The following is an 18,108-nucleotide window of genomic DNA, read 5'->3' as shown; positions in this document are numbered from 1 at the left end:
TAGTGACCATCAAGTAACCTGCTCTGCTCAAAGACTAGGATCTGTTGAGTGTGAATAAATGGCGGACACCCAGAACCCAGAATTTTAAAAACTTTCCTACAAGAAAGTGTATGACTGACTTCAAATGTAATTAATTTTAATGTAATTAATTTTAACTATTTAAAAATTTCAACAACTAACAGTACAACGGATTCCATTGTGTTCAAAGCCCAGTTCAGCAACAACACCACACCTTGTCTCTCAGACCTCACATCTGAAAGCCGCCAACACCGCGACACCCGCAGCGCTGCAGCTGCGCCAGTCCGGCAGCCTCAGGAGCAGGACACAGTTCTGGGCCACCTGTTTGTCTGTCTGGGAAACTAGGGTGTGTGATTCCACATCTTACAATAAAGGGTTTTTTAAACAGTAATACTGTTCTCACAGGAAGAACAGAGTAACTTTTCCACCCTTTGAGAAAGTTTGCCAGTATACACATGTAATTCCTGATTAAACCCACAAACTTTCAGTTGCCGAGATATCCATTCCTAGGCTATAATAAAAAAATTAATATGTTGGTATGAAATCTTCTGTTCTTTTAGTATTTCTTCAATGATAAAACTGTCCCTTGCTTTTAGAAGATATGCAAACAGCAAATACAAAAACACTCAAGTACACTGGATAATCTACAGGAAATCCTGAGTTTTCCTTTTGGTCTACTACATTTGAATATAAGCCACAGATATGGAAAGAGTAGCCTTTCAAAACCCTGCGTACCTGGGCTGGTTTAGTCTCTACTGTAAACAACACACAATTGCACAGGCTTTACAATTTGCTCTTTATTCTCTTGTGGAATGCTAGGTTCAGTACTACAGCACGGTTGTCAAGGCTACTCAAGTGTGACAAACTTCATATCCAAGTGCTGCAGAATTTAATTATTTTAAACAAAACCCTTGTTATTGTACAATTGAGGTCTGATGGTTTTAAGTTGATGCCTAGGTACAGGACCAGACACAAACCTTGAAGATGTTATTACCTGTACATATATATACAAATATAATCCACACATGTGTGTATACATAGGCATGTATTAACTTATGTGGGAATTTATAAAATTATATACATACACATACATGCATATCTGTGTACAGCTACCCACCCTCACCACTGAGCTCTTCTTGCACTAGTTCAATAGCTCCGTGCTCAATTATTATTGCTGTCTGGTATAACTACATGATTTTAGTGCCCAAACCAGACAGACTGGGTGTGGGATGGACACTGCATATAGACACGCGCATCCTTGTGTGCTGTGTATGAAGAGCAGTTCCTCCCTGTCCAGCCATGCTCCACTACAGTAAACAGCCTTCACCACAGGGCTTGGAATTGTAAGCAGTGTAAAATTTATGTCTGGAAAACTGTGTTCATAGTTACAAAATATATATATATTTTATATATATATATATGATTGAAACCTACCAAGTACATATATTCTTTGAATTTGGCTATATCCTAGCCATTAGATAAATTAAACAAAACCCACCCTCTAATAGGATGTTATTATAGCCTTAAATACACCAGTACCTGCATTTAGAATAGTCATTATACTTTAAAAGTGAACAAAATGATGTTAATAAAGATTTGAAAAACACTATATGCATCTGCATTAAATATACAAAGGTTGCCACAGGGCCTGGTTCAATTCATTGTTTACCATTTTCATGTTCTAGGGGTGACTAATATTAAAGTCATTCTGAAATTCTGAAAAGTATGGCTCATTAAGGCTTTTATACAAAAGAAGCCCTATTTGTAATCAATTATAAAAACAAGTACTATTTTAAAGAAACAAATGCACGCGGACACCACGGCCCTGGTGACCTCGTGGACAAAGTGACTGTAGAGGAGGCTGTCCCGGCAGGAGCACCTCATGGTAGCACACGGGAACCTGGCGCTTCCTCCCTCTGCAGCTATTCAGCATGTAAAATTTAAACCTTTTCACATTAACATTTAAATTTAATACAGTGCAAATATTTGAGAATAACTTGTTCCCCGGTGAAACAAGAGCCAGCACTATGCTGAATATTCTTCAGATCTATTTATACATTCAGTTAAAGTTCACCACAGACTTAGGAATTGCTGAATATCAGCAGAATGTAACTGAACTAGCAGCAGTCGCATCAGTGTGCAGCAGTTACTCGAGAGAGCGCATGAAAGTCTCCAGGTTGTACTCGGAATCGTACTGCTCGGCATCCCAGAGGTCACTCAGGTTTTCCAGAACTGATTTCATGCTCGCTTTCCCAGAAGTAGAGCTGTCGGCCTTTTCTGCTTTGCCATCCTAATGAAACATTTGCAGATAAAAATGAGTTTTTATTTGAGACTGGATCTCATTATACAGTCTTGGCTGTCCTGGAACTTACTATATAGACCAGGCTGCCTTGAACTCAGAGTTCCCCCTGCCTTTAAGTATGTGCCACTAATGCCTGGCTTAAAATGAGGTTATTGACTTCAGAAATATCTTTTCTAAAAAAAGAGAGAGCCGAGCGGTGGTGGCACACACCTTTAATCCCAGCACTCAGGAGGCAGAGGCAGGTAGATCTCTGTGAGTTCAAGGCCAGCCGGATCTCCAACAGCTAGTTTCAGGACAGAAACCAAACCTACAGAGAAACCCTGACTCGCAAACAAACAAACAAATAACAAAAAAACCCTCAACCAGATAGACAGAGAGACAGACAGACAAAAAAGAAAATAAACTGGGTGGTGGCGGCAGCACGTGTCTTTAATCCCAGCACTTTAGAGGCAGCCGCAGGTGGATGTCTGTGAGTTCAAAGCTAACCTGGTCTACAGAGTGAGTTTCAGGAAAGTCAGGGTTATGTAGAGAAATCCTGTCTCAAAATAAAATTTAAGAAGAGACAGAAGGGGGACTGGAGAGATGGCTCAGAGGTTAAGAGCATTGCCTGCTCTTCCAGAGGTCCTGAGTTCAATTCCCAGCAACCACATGGTGGCTCACAGCCATCTATAATAAGATCTGGTGCCCTCTTCTGGCATGCAAGCATAGATGGGAGGAATGTTGTATACATAATAAATAAATAAATCTTAAAAAAAAAAAAGAGAGAGACAGAAGATGTCAAAGGCTGTAGCTCAGAGGTAGAATGGGTGCCTACTGTGTACCAGACCCTGACTTCACTCTCCAGCAATAGAAAAAGAAACCAGAGAGGCTCAGGGGCTCCACACTCCAAGCTCTGTTTGTGTTGAACCCTATCCAGCACAGCACAAAACCAGGCACAGTGGGGCACAGCAGAGCACACCTGTAATCGCAGCACTCAGGACAATCGGGAGATCAAGGTCATCTTCTGCTATACTCTAAATTCATGGCTAGTCTGAGACACATAAGACCTTGTCTCATGAATCAATCAATAAAAGAGGGAGAGAGGGAGGGAGGAAAGGTCTTATTGTTTGGCCCAGGCTGTCTCAGCTTCCAGAGTGAGTGCTGGGATTACAGGCCTCAGCCTGGGCACATCTTTATGTTATGTTGTTATCTAATATGTTAATAGTTTAATCCCCACAATAGTAACATTACTATCTATTGGCCGTCTGCTCTTAATGCCTGTATTGTTTTTTGTGTGTGGTATAATTTCACTTTATCTTAACACCATGTAATAGGTATAGCTGCTCCGAAGTTAATTTGCCTAAAGTTGCCAATCAGTAGGATCTGGCCCAGAAACACACACCCCCGAGTTCCACACTCCAGAGATTACAAGAGCCCCGAGAAGGAAAACACAAAGGAAAGAAACCTTGAGACAAGATAATGGCGACAATACAAAGACCGAGACTTCAAACATCTAGTGTGGAGAAATTTATGTGGCCCAAAGTTATCTACTGGCTCACAGAATGGCTCAGTAGCCAGAGGTACTGCCACCAAGCCCGACAGTCTGAGCCATGTCCCCAGAAGCCAGGCGGTGGAAGGAGAGCCAACTCCAGGAAGCCGCTCTGACCAAGTGTGCTGTGTGTGTGTGACAACTGCCCCACTTACACAGAAGTAAATGTACTTAAAAAAAAGTGTTAGAGCCTGGAGAGCTGACACTAGTTAAGAGGTATAAAGCAGCCGGGCAGTGGTGGCCCACGCCTTTAATCCCAGCACTTGGGAGGCAGAGGCAGGCAGACCCCTGTGAGTTTGAGGCCCGCTTGGTCTACAGAGTTAATTCCAGGACAGCTAGGACTGTTACACAGAGAAACCCTGTCTCAAAACATAACAACAACAAGAGGCATAACGCTCTCGTGGAGGGCTCAGGTGTCTACAATGAACATTGTAACTCAACGCCCTCTTCAGTGCACATATACACAAACACTGTCTTAGAGCGAACACATTACTGTTCTCAGTGCTTTACTCCCAACCTCAGAAGGCTGCAGCTCAGCAGCTGGCGAGCTTCAGAGCGCTTGCACCTCGCAGACAACCACCAGGACTGAGCAAGCTAAGTGAGCTCCTTACCTTATCCAGAGTAAACAAGTCAAGAAGCTGATCCGTCCCCATGCTCTGTAAACTAGAATTCTCTTGGCTAATAACGGTATTTGCTATGTTCATCTTGAATTTCTGCAAGCCCATTATCTTCTCTTCTAGTGTTCCTCTGGTTATCAGCCGATAGACATTAACCACACGTTTCTGAATAAGAAAAACAATTAACTGTAATGAAAACTGATAAACCCAGGTTCGTCAGGCCAGCCCTTTTTATTAGACTAACTGCGACTGGGGTCTTGTCTGGTCCCACGACCTAAAACTGTTTTCAGGATGACAGTGACCCAGGCTTTCTCAGCCAAGCTCAGAAAGTGGTAGTGGAAATGATACCACAGAAGATGAGAATGACATGCCCAAAGTCACAGCACTTCATAACATCCTAGAAAGAATTTGAATCCAGTCTTCCTAGTATCTGCCTAGCTTTTAGTGGAGTGTTGGGTGACTTACCTGCCCAATGCGATGGGCCCGGTCCATGGCCTGTAGATCTCGCATAGGGTTCCAGTCGTGTTCCACAAACACCACAGTGTCAGCACCAGTCAGGTTAAGCCCTAGGCCACCAACATGAGTTGTAAGTAAAAGAACATCAATGGATGGGTCATTGTTAAACCTACAAACGTAAGTAACAAAAAGTAGAGTTAGTACAGTTCTCACTCAGGACCCTTTAATAAAACTACTGTTTTAGAAACCCTTCTCTCTTAGTTACGGCTTCTACTGCTGTGATAAAACACATGATCAAAAGCAACTTGGGGAGAAGGGTTTTACTCCATCTTATACCTCTCAAAGAAGTCAGCGCAGGAACTCAAGGCCATGGAGGAGTTCTGCTTACCACTACTGGGCTTTCTCAGACTTCTTTTCTTACAGCAGCCAGGTCTAACAGCCCACAACAAGCTGGTCACTCTCTTATCAATGAAGAAAATGAACTACAGGCTAGCTCAGGGCCAATCTGGTAGGGGCATTTCCTCAGAGGAGATTTCTTTTTCCAAATGACCTTGCTTGTGTCTCAAGTTGATATAAACCAGCCAGCACAGCCATGGTATAGATATTAGTTTTCCACCAAGACAAAATAGCCTTCGAATATACTGTAATGGTTAAACTCACTGTCAGTGTGATGAGATTTGTAGTCTATAGCTTTTTGAGTTTCTAGGTTAGGTGAATAGAGGTGGGAATAACAGCCCAAAATGTGGGTGGTCCGTCCCACAGGGAGGCTCACTGGGCTAAAGGAAAGGGAATCAGGCAGATGATCCTGCACTCATCGTTCTCTGCTTCCTGACTACAGATGCAATGTGACCAACTACCTCAAGCTCCTGCCCTGACTTCTCCCACATCAACTGTATTCTTGAACTATTACATATTTTAATATAACAACATATATATATATATATGCACACATATATGCATGCATGAATGCCAATCTGAAGTAGAAAGAATTCATTCTAAAGCTTATCAGAAATTTCATAAACAGAAATAGGCTAAAAAGGTTGTACTTTATATCAGATACAGAGCAGGTTATAAAAAAGCGTGGAGGCAGATGAGTGGGAGCACTCTGCATCGTCCAGGGAGGGAGAGCCACCATCCAGGACAGCTGTACTCTACAAGATATCCATAGGGACATCTAGTAGTCTCTAGGAAAAAGGACAATTATTACTAACAATAAAAGTAGCAGCCACACTTCTGGGTAAGATGGCAAATTAGAAGCTCCTTCAGTGTGACCCACTGTGAAGAAACAATAAATAACCTTCGTTGGGTGGTGGCAGCACAGGGATTCAAGCAGAGGCAGAGACAGGGGGATCTGAGTTCAAGGCCAGTTCTGGTCTACAAAGCAAGTTCCAGGACAGGCTCCCAAACTACAGAGAAACCCTGAGTCAAAAAACCAATAAATAAGTAAACAAACAAAGAGACAATCATTCTCTCCTACAAAACGCAGTAACTGAAAACAAAGGGACTAAATAAGCCAGGTGAGCACTTAGCATAAGAGCACGCTGGGTGGAGCAGCCTCATGCCCTGTGCTTGGACTGAGGTGAGCAGGACCTTTGTGGGGCGCGGCTCCAACAACAGCCAGCAGGAAGCTGAAGCTGAGAGTCTCTAAGCCTCTGCATGAAATGAGGACACTCTGACATCACCTGATGAGAAAAGAACTGGCCAGAGACTATAGAAGCAGATGCTGACGGAGGCAGCCAGGACCCTTGCCAAAAGGATAAATAAATAGCAAAGTCACGGGCACTTTCTGTACCTTGGATTTATCTCCAGAACATATGGAACATAATGGGGAAATTTCCACACTCCATGCTGAGGTCTGGGGAAAGGCCAAGGAAGAGGCGGCTAACAGCAACTGTCCATTAAGCAAAACGCAACCCAAAAACTCACTTGTTCTGAATCCTCACAGACACTCACACAATTCTGACTTAAAATGGAGCCACCAACGGCACCTCCCCCATCATCATCTGCTACAAAGAACAGGGAGAAGAGGAATTCAAAACCCTTCTACTAAGGAAGAAAGAATGTTGACTGATACATTCTCCCACTCCCATCCCTCCTTCCATCCAGGTTTCTCCTGTATCCCAAGCTGTTCTCAAAGACTGCCTTGAACTCCTGACTCACGTTCCAAGTACAGGAATTTTAGGCATGCCTAATTTGATTTTGCTACATATTTTAAAATCTAGTTTACCTGGCCCAACAAACCAAAACTTTACGTAAATATCTCTAAATGTTCTTACTTTTGTTTTGATCTCAGTTAGGTCTTGCGTTCATACTGCATGTCTCCTCACACCCTCTCTGTGCATCCTATTTCCCTCACAGTGCTCCCTTTCATCCCTTCCTTATACCCTCTTGTTCCCTCTAAACTGTCTGTGTTCATGTGAGTGTTGGGCCTGCATGCATGCCTAGTACACCAGGAAGCCAGAAGACAGTACTGGATTCCCCTTGGAACTGGAATTGTAAGCAGTTGTGAGCCACCATGTGGGTGCCTGGAATAGAATCTGAGTCTTCTAAAAGAGCAGGAAGGGCTCTTAACCACTTGACTACTCCCTCCTCCTCCTCCTTCTTTACTAACCTATTATGCTTTGTAGATCCTAATATTCCACACCCTCTTCTATCTACCTTTCCCTGATTTTCCCCAGCTGATCAATACTAGCCCCTATGACAAGGTAGCCTACTTCCCTTTCAAACGTTAGCAACTGAACATCACTGTACTACTGTTCTTTGTTGTGCCTCAACAGTTTCCTAAGTTAAAAACGATGATTGTTTTTAAATGACTAGCAAGTAGCCATGGTTGCTTCTGCAGTTAATACTCCCAGCCCCATGTAAGCCAGTCCAAGTGGAACATTGCAATACTTGAGCAGAAAGAACACATGTTCGGGGTGGGGGTGGGGGGACCAACAGATGAAAAAACCCTAGATGTGCAAGCCCTAACCAAAGAAAATCAAGAATAACAAAAAAATTCAAGATACCAACGAGAACGAATCAGATGAAATCCAAGACTTAGCTGGGTGGTGGTGGCTCACACCTTTAGTCCCAGCACTTGGGAGGCAGAGGCAGGAGAATCTCTGTGATTTCATTTCCAACCTGGTCTACAGAGCAAATTCTAGGACAGGATTCAAAGCTACATAGAGAAACCCTGTCTTGAAAAAGAATAGATAAATAAATAAATAAATAAATAAATAAATAAATAAATAAATAAATAAATAAATAATAAAGATGAATCAGGCTAAAAATACAATTCCTGTTTTAGAATGCTAATTATTTCTTCTCTTGGATGTTTTACTCAGTGGCATAGCCCATGTACTAGGAAAGTTTCCCTTGTTTTTCTAAATAATTTTTTTAACTTTATTTTATGTTCATTGGTGTGAGGGTTACAGACAGTAGTGAATAGCCATGTGGATGCTGGGAATCGAACCCAGGTCCTCTGGAACAGCAGCCAGTGCTCTTAACTTCTGAGCCATTTCTCCAGCCCATAAAGTTTCCCTTCTAAAACAAAAAGAAATCCAAAAGACTCAAGGGAAAAAAAAATTAATAATGTTTAATTGATGTGGGATTCCCCCCTGTATGTCATGAATGTGTTTTGTTAATGAATAAAGCTGCTTCAGTCCTATAGCAGTGCAGAATAGAGCTAAGTGGGAAAACTAAGTTGAATGCTGGGAGAAAAGAAGGCAGAGTCAAGAGAGAGGCACTGTAGCCACCAGAGAAAGAACCCGCACACTAGTACTGGTAAACCAAAAGCCTTGTGGTAAATAAAAATAAGAGAAATGGGGTAATTTAAGATATGATATAAGAGCTAGCTAGCAATACACCTAAGTGATTGGCCAAGCAGTGGTTTAATTAATGCAGTTTCTGTGTGGGTTTTTTTTTTTTTTGGGTCTGGGTGGCCAGGAAACGAATGAGCAGCTTCCAACTATATTTAAAGAGATTAAAAAGGATACAAATGAACTTCTAAATATATTAAAAAAGGAAACTATTGAAATGAGAAAGCCAATATAGGATATGAAGCAGGAATTTATTAAGAAAATAGAAACACTAAAAAAGCGGGTTCCAAGGATTGAAATTAGGTCACCAGGTTTGTAGAGTGAGTGCTTTTACCAGCTGAGCCATCTCATCAGCCCCAAATTGAATATTCAGAAATGAAAAGGTAAGTCAAATGAGAAACTCAGTAAAAGGCCTCATAGAACGGAAGAAGCTAAAGTCATAATATCAAGGACAGGAGAGAAGAAAAATCCAGACCCCGAGAAAGATAATCAGGGTGTGAACGGAACATGAAGTCTACAAACACCACTAAAGACCAGATTTACTACAGCATCAAGTTAATACTCTCAGGAAAATCATGGTGGAAAGCTCCCCAAATCTAGGAAAAGAAATGAACACCCAGATCCAGGAGGCAGTTAGAATGCCAAATAAGAAGGAAAGCATCAAAACTGCAAGGAAGAAACACCACGGTACACAGGCACCTAATTCCATAAACAAGCACTACTGGAGGAAGAGAGGTCAGCCTCCACACAGCAACAGTGAGCGACGTTAATGCCAACTATCACCAACAGCCAGCCAACCCAGGAGGAAAAACAGACACACATGAACAAGAAATAAGAGAGGAAACTGTAAATGTCTGGAGTCCAATGACATAGGAACCTCTGAGGCACAATGAGAGCAGTGCTGAGAGGGAAGAGCGTGGAGTAAACTCCAGAGCAAGCGAGACGGCTCAGCAAGCACAGGCATGGCAGGACAGACTGACTCCAGAAGTTGTCCTCTCACCTCCAAGGTTAAAAAAGAAAACTAAAACAACAAAAAACAATGAAAAAAGACGGTTCTCTGAAGAGGTACAAGGTCAACAGTCAAGCTATCTATCAAAACACGAAATTAACCAAATCAGAGCTTTAAAAAAGACATGGATAACAACAAAATTTAGATTAGGATACACCTTAAAATCTATATTCTAATAATTTGAGAAATTAAAAGAAATATGTTTCTAGACAAACCCACTGAAATCAACTAAGTGGCTATAAACAACATAAATATATAAGTAATAAATATTCCAACTAAAAAAGCTGAACTCTACTAGACAGTCAAATAAGAACCAATTGCCAACATTCATCAAACTAATTTAAAACAGAAAGCAAATAATTGCTACCCAACATGTTTCTGTTTGTTTATTTTTTGAGACAGGATCTAGATGCAAACTCATGTAGCCACAGCAACCATAATGTCAACAAAATGCCAAAATACACTTGAGTAAAGACAGTCCTTTTTCAACTGACAGAACTGTGAAAACAATCTCCACATCTAGATCCCTGTCACTCTGTACAAGAATCAATTCTAAGAGATCAGAAACTATAACATAAGAACTGAAATTTTCTTTTTCTTTTTTCTTTTTTTTTTTGTTTTTTTCGAGACAGGGTTTCTCTGTAGTTTTGGAGCCTGTCCTGGAACTAGCTCTGTAGACCAGGCTGGTCTTGAACTCACAGAGATCCGCCTGCCTCTGCCTCTCGAGTGCTGGGATTAAAGGCGTGCGCCACCACCGCCCGGCTGAAATTTTCCAACTGTAAGAAGCAAAAATAGGCAAACTACCTACTTAGGATATAGTCATAGTAAAGGAATTCCTAAATATGGATTCCAATCATAAAGTAAAACCAAGAACTGACAAATAGGATCACACGTAATTAAAAATTTACAGCAAAGGAACACAATCAAATGAAGACAGCTTGCAGAATGGGGAAAAAGTCTTTGGTCAGTCCAATATGGACAAGTTCAACAGAACCACCAAATACGGGCTGCCCATGCATGCTTCAGCATTGCCAGGGCATAAATTACATTCATTTCATTCATCTTTATAGAAGATTAATATGTACAATATACAATGAACACAAACTAAATACCAAGAAATCAAACAACCCAATCAATAAATGGGCTAATGAAATGAACACACAATTCTTGAAGATGCCAACAGAATGGGTTATTAAATATATGGAACAAAACAAGACAGACATGTATCATCACTAGCTGTCAAGAAAATCAAAATTAAAACTACATGGATTCTCAGTACAGTCAGTCATTAAGACAAATAACAAGACACTGGGGTGATGGTTCAGTGGATAAAGCACACACACAAGAGCACAGAGTTCAGATCCCTAGAGCCTACATAAATGCCACATGGACATGCAGAATGCCTTTAATTCCAGCCTTGGAAGGTTGAGATGGGAGTCCCTGGAGTAATTTGGCTACCAAGACTAGTCTTACTGATGAGCTCTGGATTTGACAAGACCCTGTCTAAAATACAACAAAAGAGCATTTGAGGTTTGGAACTGAATCCCAAATAGGAATCTGGTTTGTCAGAATCTTGACTCCAAGGATGTATTTTAGGCAGAGTTTGTAGAACACACATTTTGTTTTGAGCAGAGAAACAATAGCTAGGACAGGGATCTCAGCAAAGCTATCTGTTTGCTTGCTTCCACCCTAAACCCTAAAAACCGGGAGGAAAAAACTCGTTATCTCAGATCTCCACTCTGCTCTTCCAGGTGCTTCCTGGTGTGATCACTTGCGTCATCACAGTCCTTCCGTAGTTCTGTATCCACAGGAGATTTATTTGGACTGGGTTACCCAGTAACAGACACGCAGGTATTACCCAATGAAAACATTTCTTGAAACAAACACCTACATAAGTAATAACAAATACATTAATCTTGTCTTCTATTAACAGCTGGGGAGCTACTTACCGGGAAACAATAGAATGCCTCTGTCCAGGAGGTATGCTGCCATCTAGTCTCAAATAAGTGACAGAGGGTAGGTGAGGCTTCAGCAGGTCATGCTCAACTATATCAAGCATGCTTTTTAGCTGACAGAAGATCAGTATTCTGTGTTGGGCCACCACAGACTCTGTGCCACTGTCTGAAGTGCTGCCGTTTCCCAAACCACAATCCAACAGCAACTGGGGGAAGAAAACATTTCACAGCTATTTGGAAGTAGACAACAAATATTTGCTACCACAACTACTTTCTCCTGCAACTATTTCTATGGAAAGAAAAGGTTAAATTTATTTGTCACCTATTTGCCCGTTAGAAGTTGGGCTAAACTACCAAGCACTCAGCCCGTTTCCTCTATGGACTCCCATAACCACTAGACCTTTAGTAAATGTTCATTCAAGGCAGTGACAAAGATGTCCCAAACAAAAGCTATAAAGTAACTTCTTTAAATGAAAAGACAAATAATATAAAAAGGGGTCCTGTATGGTAACATATGCCTTTAATCTCAGTACTCAGAGAGGTAGGCACATCTGTGAGTTTGAGGTCAGCCTGGTCGACAATAGTAAATTCCAGACCAGCCAAGGACTACATAAAGCCATTTAGAAACACACACTGTAGGATTCCATGTACATGACATAGTTCAAGAGCTCATCCTAGGAAAAGGTTAAGGATTGGAAAGGGAAGATGGGGACTTCTGGGTAGGCGGTGTTTTGGGTTATAGAGAACTCACGTGTTGGATGGTAGTGACTGCTGTAGAACACTGTAATGTCAGAACTGCACAGTTAAAGTGACATGTGATTTTTTTTAAAGCTATATAAAAAAAACTAGCTATGCTTGAATTTTACTGTACTCTATTTAACTATATGTGAAAAAAAATATTACAAAATGCCAGGCAGTGGTGGCACACGCCTTTAATCCCAACACTCTGGAGGCAGAGGCAGGCAGATCTCTTGTGAGTTCCGGGGGGGGGGGGTGTTAAAAAAAAAGAAAAAAAATAGTAAGCCAAATTTTAAAATACAGTAAATGGTAAGTATATCAATATCTTTGAAAACAGCAAATTTTTCTACTATCATAACTTATTTATTATTTTATTGTGAATAGACATACCTGTTTCAAAGCAGAGAGTTTAGGGGCATGCTGAATATCATGAAGTGAAGAATTCTGAACAGCCAGTTTTTCAGTAGTGCTCTTGAATTCTGGATGCTGAGGGGTTAAGACCAATGCTGGATGGTTGCACAGTTTACGTAAATATTGTAATGCCTTTAAAAGATGAAAAACAACAACAACTTACGTAACTCCATCTTTTTCATACCACAATTGTTTGTATTTTTGTATCCTCTCTTTGCTATTCCATTTGTCTAGAAAATGCCAGTCAGTGTCCAAGAACCAGTTCAGAGCTGGGCAAGTCAGTTCAGCCCACAAACCATTTTGCCACACCACATGCATGAGGACCAGACTTCAGATCCCCAGAAGCCACATTAAAACACAAACAAATAAGTAAACTTTAAAGCCCAGTGAGCATAGTAATTCAGTGTACAGGAGAAGGATACAGGGATCTCCTAGTCAGATAAGCCTACAGCAAACTTTGAGACTCAGGAACAGATTCTCAGAAAGGAGGGAGCAATCTAGAAAGATACCCAGCTGGGTGGTGGTAGCGGCACCCGCCCTGAATTCCAACACTTGGGAGGCAGAGGCAGGTGAATCTCTGAGATTTATGAATACAGTGTTCTGTTTGCATGTATGTCCATATACCAGAAAAGGGCACCATATCTCATTACAAATAGTTGTGAGCCACCATGTGGTTGCTGGAGATTAAACTCAGTTAAGAGCCAGTACTCTTAACCTCTGAACCATCTCTTCAGTTCCCATTCTTTAATTTTTAAAAGTAGTTTATAACCTCTACCTGGAATACATGACCTGTAGCTTTAAGCTTTGGTTTCTCAGTTTCTTCTGAAAGTGCAGCTGAAGACACAGTCTCATCCACGTCACACTTGGCACGAGACTTAGCAAAATCTTCATAAAGTTGAACCTGTGAAATTATGCCCAGGGAAACAGTATACATTTTTAAAAAGTATTCAGATATATAAATGAAGGCAAATTATGACACCTATATCTCATTCTTAGTATTAGAGATCATCCACTCCCTCTGTTTAGGTTTCTTTAAATTTACAGAACAGTTTTGTAAAAGATTAATGTGTTAAGTTTAGCTGCAAAGTATTAAATACACACACACTCTCTAAATTTTTCCAACATTTAGGAAAATATATTAGCAATAAAAGGAAATCAGGCCGGGCGGTGATGGTGCACACCTTTAATCCCAGCACTCAGGAGGCAGAGGCAGGCGGATTTGTGAGTTCGAGGTCAGCCTTGTCTTAACCACACTTAACTCTAATAGTGGGGTTAAGCAAGTTACTTCCTTTTTCTGAGTTTCGCTGTATTTGCAAAAACGAGGCTTATATTTCTACTACTGCTGTAAGGATGACACCGCACCATTCATAGACAGGCTCTGGTCATAATAAAGCCTCTCTGCCCTCTCTGTCCCTTTTTGCTTCTCATAGTTTCAGTTACCGGTGGTCTAAAAATAGTAATTATAAACTACAAAAATAAACAATTTATATCACGAAATCATGTGCCACTCTGTGTAATAAAACCCTATGCCATCCCATTCTGTCAGGGATATAAATCACCCTTTTGTAAGCACATCCATGTTCCATATGGCACCTGCTCATCAGTCATGTAGTCCCAATTCCAATAGGATCAACTGCCATATACTCTATAATACCCGTGTTCAAGGAAGCCTTCTTCACTCAGCAACAGCTCCAAAGTACAAGAACAGTGAAGGTAGAAGTTTGGCTATGCCAAAGAAAAGTCTTTAGCTTTAAGTGAAATATTTTAATGAGAAAGAGGTGGTGGGTTTACGTGGTGATTTGGGGCCAGATTCCAGAGGATTATTTCCTCACACTTGGAGGGGAGAAGAGCACTGGTCTCTCTATTTTAATCTACAGAATTCAGATCACTATCCTTAGAGAAAATATAATTTTCCTTTGGAGGGAAATCCTCTAGTCTCCTCCACTAGAGTGAGGTGTGGTTCATGTAAACGTTACTGTTGTAGAATATTAAAGTGAGTTATATTTGTTTATGCTCTGCAACAATTGTTTAACAATGTAAAGATATGTTTAACTCTATGAAGCTGTGATTCTTTGCCTGTCTAAAACACCTGATGTGTTTTATAAACAGATAAATGGTCAACAGCAGGGCAGGAAAAAGGACAGGTGAGGGCAGCAGGCAGAGAGAATAAATAGGAGGAGAAATTCGGGAGCAGAAGAAGGAGCGAGGAGAAGACACACGGGCCATCCACCCAGCCAGCCATGGAGTAAGAGTGAAAGATGTACAGAAGTAAGAAAATGGAAAAGCTCACAGGCAAAAGGTAGACAGGATAATTTAAGATAGAAAAGCTGACTAGAGAGAAGCATTCATTAGTAAAAATAAGCCTCTGCATGTGTGAATTTTTGGGTGCTGGGCCCCCGTAAGAGTCAAAAAGAGCCAAAAAGTAAAGAGTAATAAAACAATCAACAACACTCTACTATTAACAGCAAGATTTAAAAAATCTAGCTAAAAAGTCATTAAATAAACCGGGAAGAGTTTAATTTTCTATAAGGCATCTGATAAAACTTAAGGCTGTTCTACAAATAATATTCTATCAACCACAACAATGAGCAGATTCCTAACCTGGAGAGGGCTAAGAGTACAGTAATAGTCTTGAATAATTTTAGGTGGAAGATCCTGCAAGACATCTTCTTTCATTCTTCTCAAAAGGAATGGCAGGACTTGGCGGTGCAGTGCATCCATTGCAAGAACACCTGTCAATGGCAAGAACACAGTTTTAAGTGTTCAGAGTAAATCATACAACCCTGAGGACTTACTGTAACTCCTTCTTACCTGCTTCTTGTTCTCGACTGGAGCTTCGTGCATCCCTACTCGCTAATATAGGTTTACCATATCGAGCAGCAAACTGGCGTTCAGTACCCAAAAATCCAGGCATAAGGAAATCAAACAGTGACCACAACTCCAAAACGTTGTTCTGAATATAAAAAAAAATAACAATTATCTTTTCTTCAGTTTTGAAAATACCATATCCCCTTACTTCTGGATCCTAATGTGCCTCCCCACTTTTTTCCTCTCCAGAAGCCTCCTCATCCAGCCCAGGCTCTGGTTCAGCATGGATAGCTGCTCTCTAACATGGACAACCTTCTCTGATCCATAAAGCTCTGAAGAGCAGAAATCTATCTGACAGCTTCAAAGCCTAAACTATTAAGAGTAGGAAAAAGGGAAAAAGTGTTAGCCTTTCAACTGGACAAAACCCCAAACCTTCTGATGTCTCAGTCAAGTACAAGTAGCATCCTGAAAACAAAAAAACAAAACAAAACCCCTAAAAGTCAGTGGGCATAGTGACAACTTTAATCCCAGATGGATCTCTGTGAGTTCAAGGTTAGCCTGGCTTTTAGAGTGAGTTCCATGACAGCCAGGCTACACAGAGAAACCCTATCTTGAAAACCCAGTTAATATTATAATAAAACCTCAAAGTATTCCCCCTTTTCCCTTTTTTATAACTTGTAAATGCAGCTTTATTTCCTTCACATGTTTTCTCTATTGCACTGCTGTGTGTTTTAACAAAACTATTCAGGAATGAAAATCTTCACATTCAGCATTACCAGCTACAAAATCAAGTGGTTCCAGACATAACCAGCATATGTTAATTTAATGACATTAATAATCCCAGGTATTTATTTTTGCTTCATTCTTCAATATTCTTTTGTTTCTGGACTGTGACCTCACAGGCTCCTTTGTAGCTCTCTGTATAAAGTATGTTTCATGATAGACACCTATCTGAAAGTCATCCCAGCCACAAGAAGCCAGTTCTTTCTAATCCAACTGGGGTTTTCAATTTCTTCTTTTATTATCAAGTTAAGATTCAAAGTTGCTTCTTTCTGAAAACTGCAAGCCTGCTACTTCTCCTAGGTTTGGCTCTTTGGCTGACTTCTAAGTGCTAGATTATATGGTTCATTGGCATCATCCTTAGGAATTTGGAAGACAGGGCTGCTTTTGATTCTCTGCCACCCCAAATGTATGAACCCAATTTACAGTACTTTGACAATCAGAACTTTGCTTTCTCTAGAAGTTCTGAAAGCTCACAGTCTATTAATATCAGTCCATCTGTCCCCCAGCAACAGCTGAACCTCACACAAGGCCTCTCTGTCCCGCTGCTACCAGAAGCTGTGCTAGCTCTCCTTCCTTTTAATGTGCTTTACAACACATACCAACTTTAGGCTACGGATTTAATCCAGAGGTTACACTTGCCTGAAATCTTTGAGGCCCAGGTTTGATCCCCAATATAACAAAATAATGCCACCAAAAGCCCAAATCCCTAGTAAGCTTAGGAAAAATTGTAAATGAACAGCTTGTCTCTGATGATGGAAATACGCAGTGCTTACAAACTAGCCACAGTTTACCCTCTTCACAGTGGCTCTCAACCTTCCAAATGCTGCAGCCCTTTAATACAGTTCATGTTGTGGTGACTCCCAATGATAAAATTATTTCATTGCTACTTCATAACTATAATTTTGCTTCTGTTATAAATTATAATATAAATATCTGATATGTAGGATATCTCATATGCAACCCTCAAAGGGGTTGAGACCTAGACCTATAGGTTGAAAACCACCACCTTAGATAAGCAGTGACTACAAAAAATAAATTCAAAATAAGAATTGTAAACTAAGCGTGGTGGCACAACCTTTTGACCCCAGCACTCCTGAGGCAGAAGCAGAGAGATCTCTGAGTTTGAAGTCAGCCTGGTCTGCATAGGTAATTCCAGGACAGCCAGGGCTATGTAGAAAAACCCCGATGCAAAAAGACAAGAGACCATAACATCAGTTTTTAGAGCTAGAGAATATCCTTCTACCAACCGGAGAATGAGCAAGGTGATCTTCGTACTAGAGATGGTCATCCAGGTGAGATATGAACAACTACTGAATTTTCACACCTCTACTGTGGAGTGATTCATTTCTCAGTTGGTTCTAGATTTTCTGTGCTAAACCAGATTGCTGAGTAATACTACTGAATTAGAATCAAATCTGTTACATACATCAAATGTAATTTACATAGCCTAAAATTAGAGTTTAAGCATAATCTTTAATAAAACTTGGTCAGTTTAAGAGGTAAGTAGATCTTTGATTTCAAACCCACCTTGATCTACAAAGAGTGAGTGCTGGGCTAGTCACAGGTCTATAATGGCAGGGGGAAATAAGACACATTGTGAGGTAACTCAGTGGTAAAGCAAACTTGTTGCTCTTAAAGAGAACCCGGACTCAGTTCCCAACACCTCCATGTTGGCTTACAACA

The 18,108-nt window shown here is 40.8% G+C and overlaps 1 protein-coding gene across 3 annotated transcripts in view; it reads right to left on the bottom strand.

Annotated features, from left to right (window-relative positions):
- Positions 1-800: 800 nt before the first annotated feature.
- Btaf1 (B-TFIID TATA-box binding protein associated factor 1) overlaps positions 801-18,108 on the bottom strand; it is an 87,908-nt gene continuing 70,600 nt past the window's right edge. For 2 of the 3 annotated variants that reach the window (XM_075973919.1, XM_075973920.1), the window contains 8 exons: positions 15,646-15,787; positions 15,436-15,566; positions 13,610-13,735; positions 12,814-12,966; positions 11,680-11,891; positions 4,931-5,090; positions 4,460-4,630; positions 801-2,308 (listed from right to left, as the gene is read on the bottom strand). In XM_075973919.1, coding sequence (XP_075830034.1) covers positions 2,165-2,308; positions 4,460-4,630; positions 4,931-5,090; positions 11,680-11,891; positions 12,814-12,966; positions 13,610-13,735; positions 15,436-15,566; positions 15,646-15,787 — 1,239 coding nt within the window. In that variant the 3' untranslated portion in view covers positions 801-2,164. Of the gene's footprint in view, positions 2,309-4,459; positions 4,631-4,930; positions 5,091-11,679; positions 11,892-12,813; positions 12,967-13,609; positions 13,736-15,435; positions 15,567-15,645; positions 15,788-18,108 lie in introns of those variants that run through there. The other variant, XR_012910686.1, reaches the window with a different exon arrangement.

The sequence above is a fragment of the Microtus pennsylvanicus genome, chromosome 5, assembly GCF_037038515.1.
Source record: "Microtus pennsylvanicus isolate mMicPen1 chromosome 5, mMicPen1.hap1, whole genome shotgun sequence".
NCBI classification, from domain to species: Eukaryota; Metazoa; Chordata; class Mammalia; order Rodentia; family Cricetidae; genus Microtus; species Microtus pennsylvanicus.
Note: the sequence above shows the minus strand (reverse complement) of the source record. Positions and strands in the feature narration are given on the sequence as shown.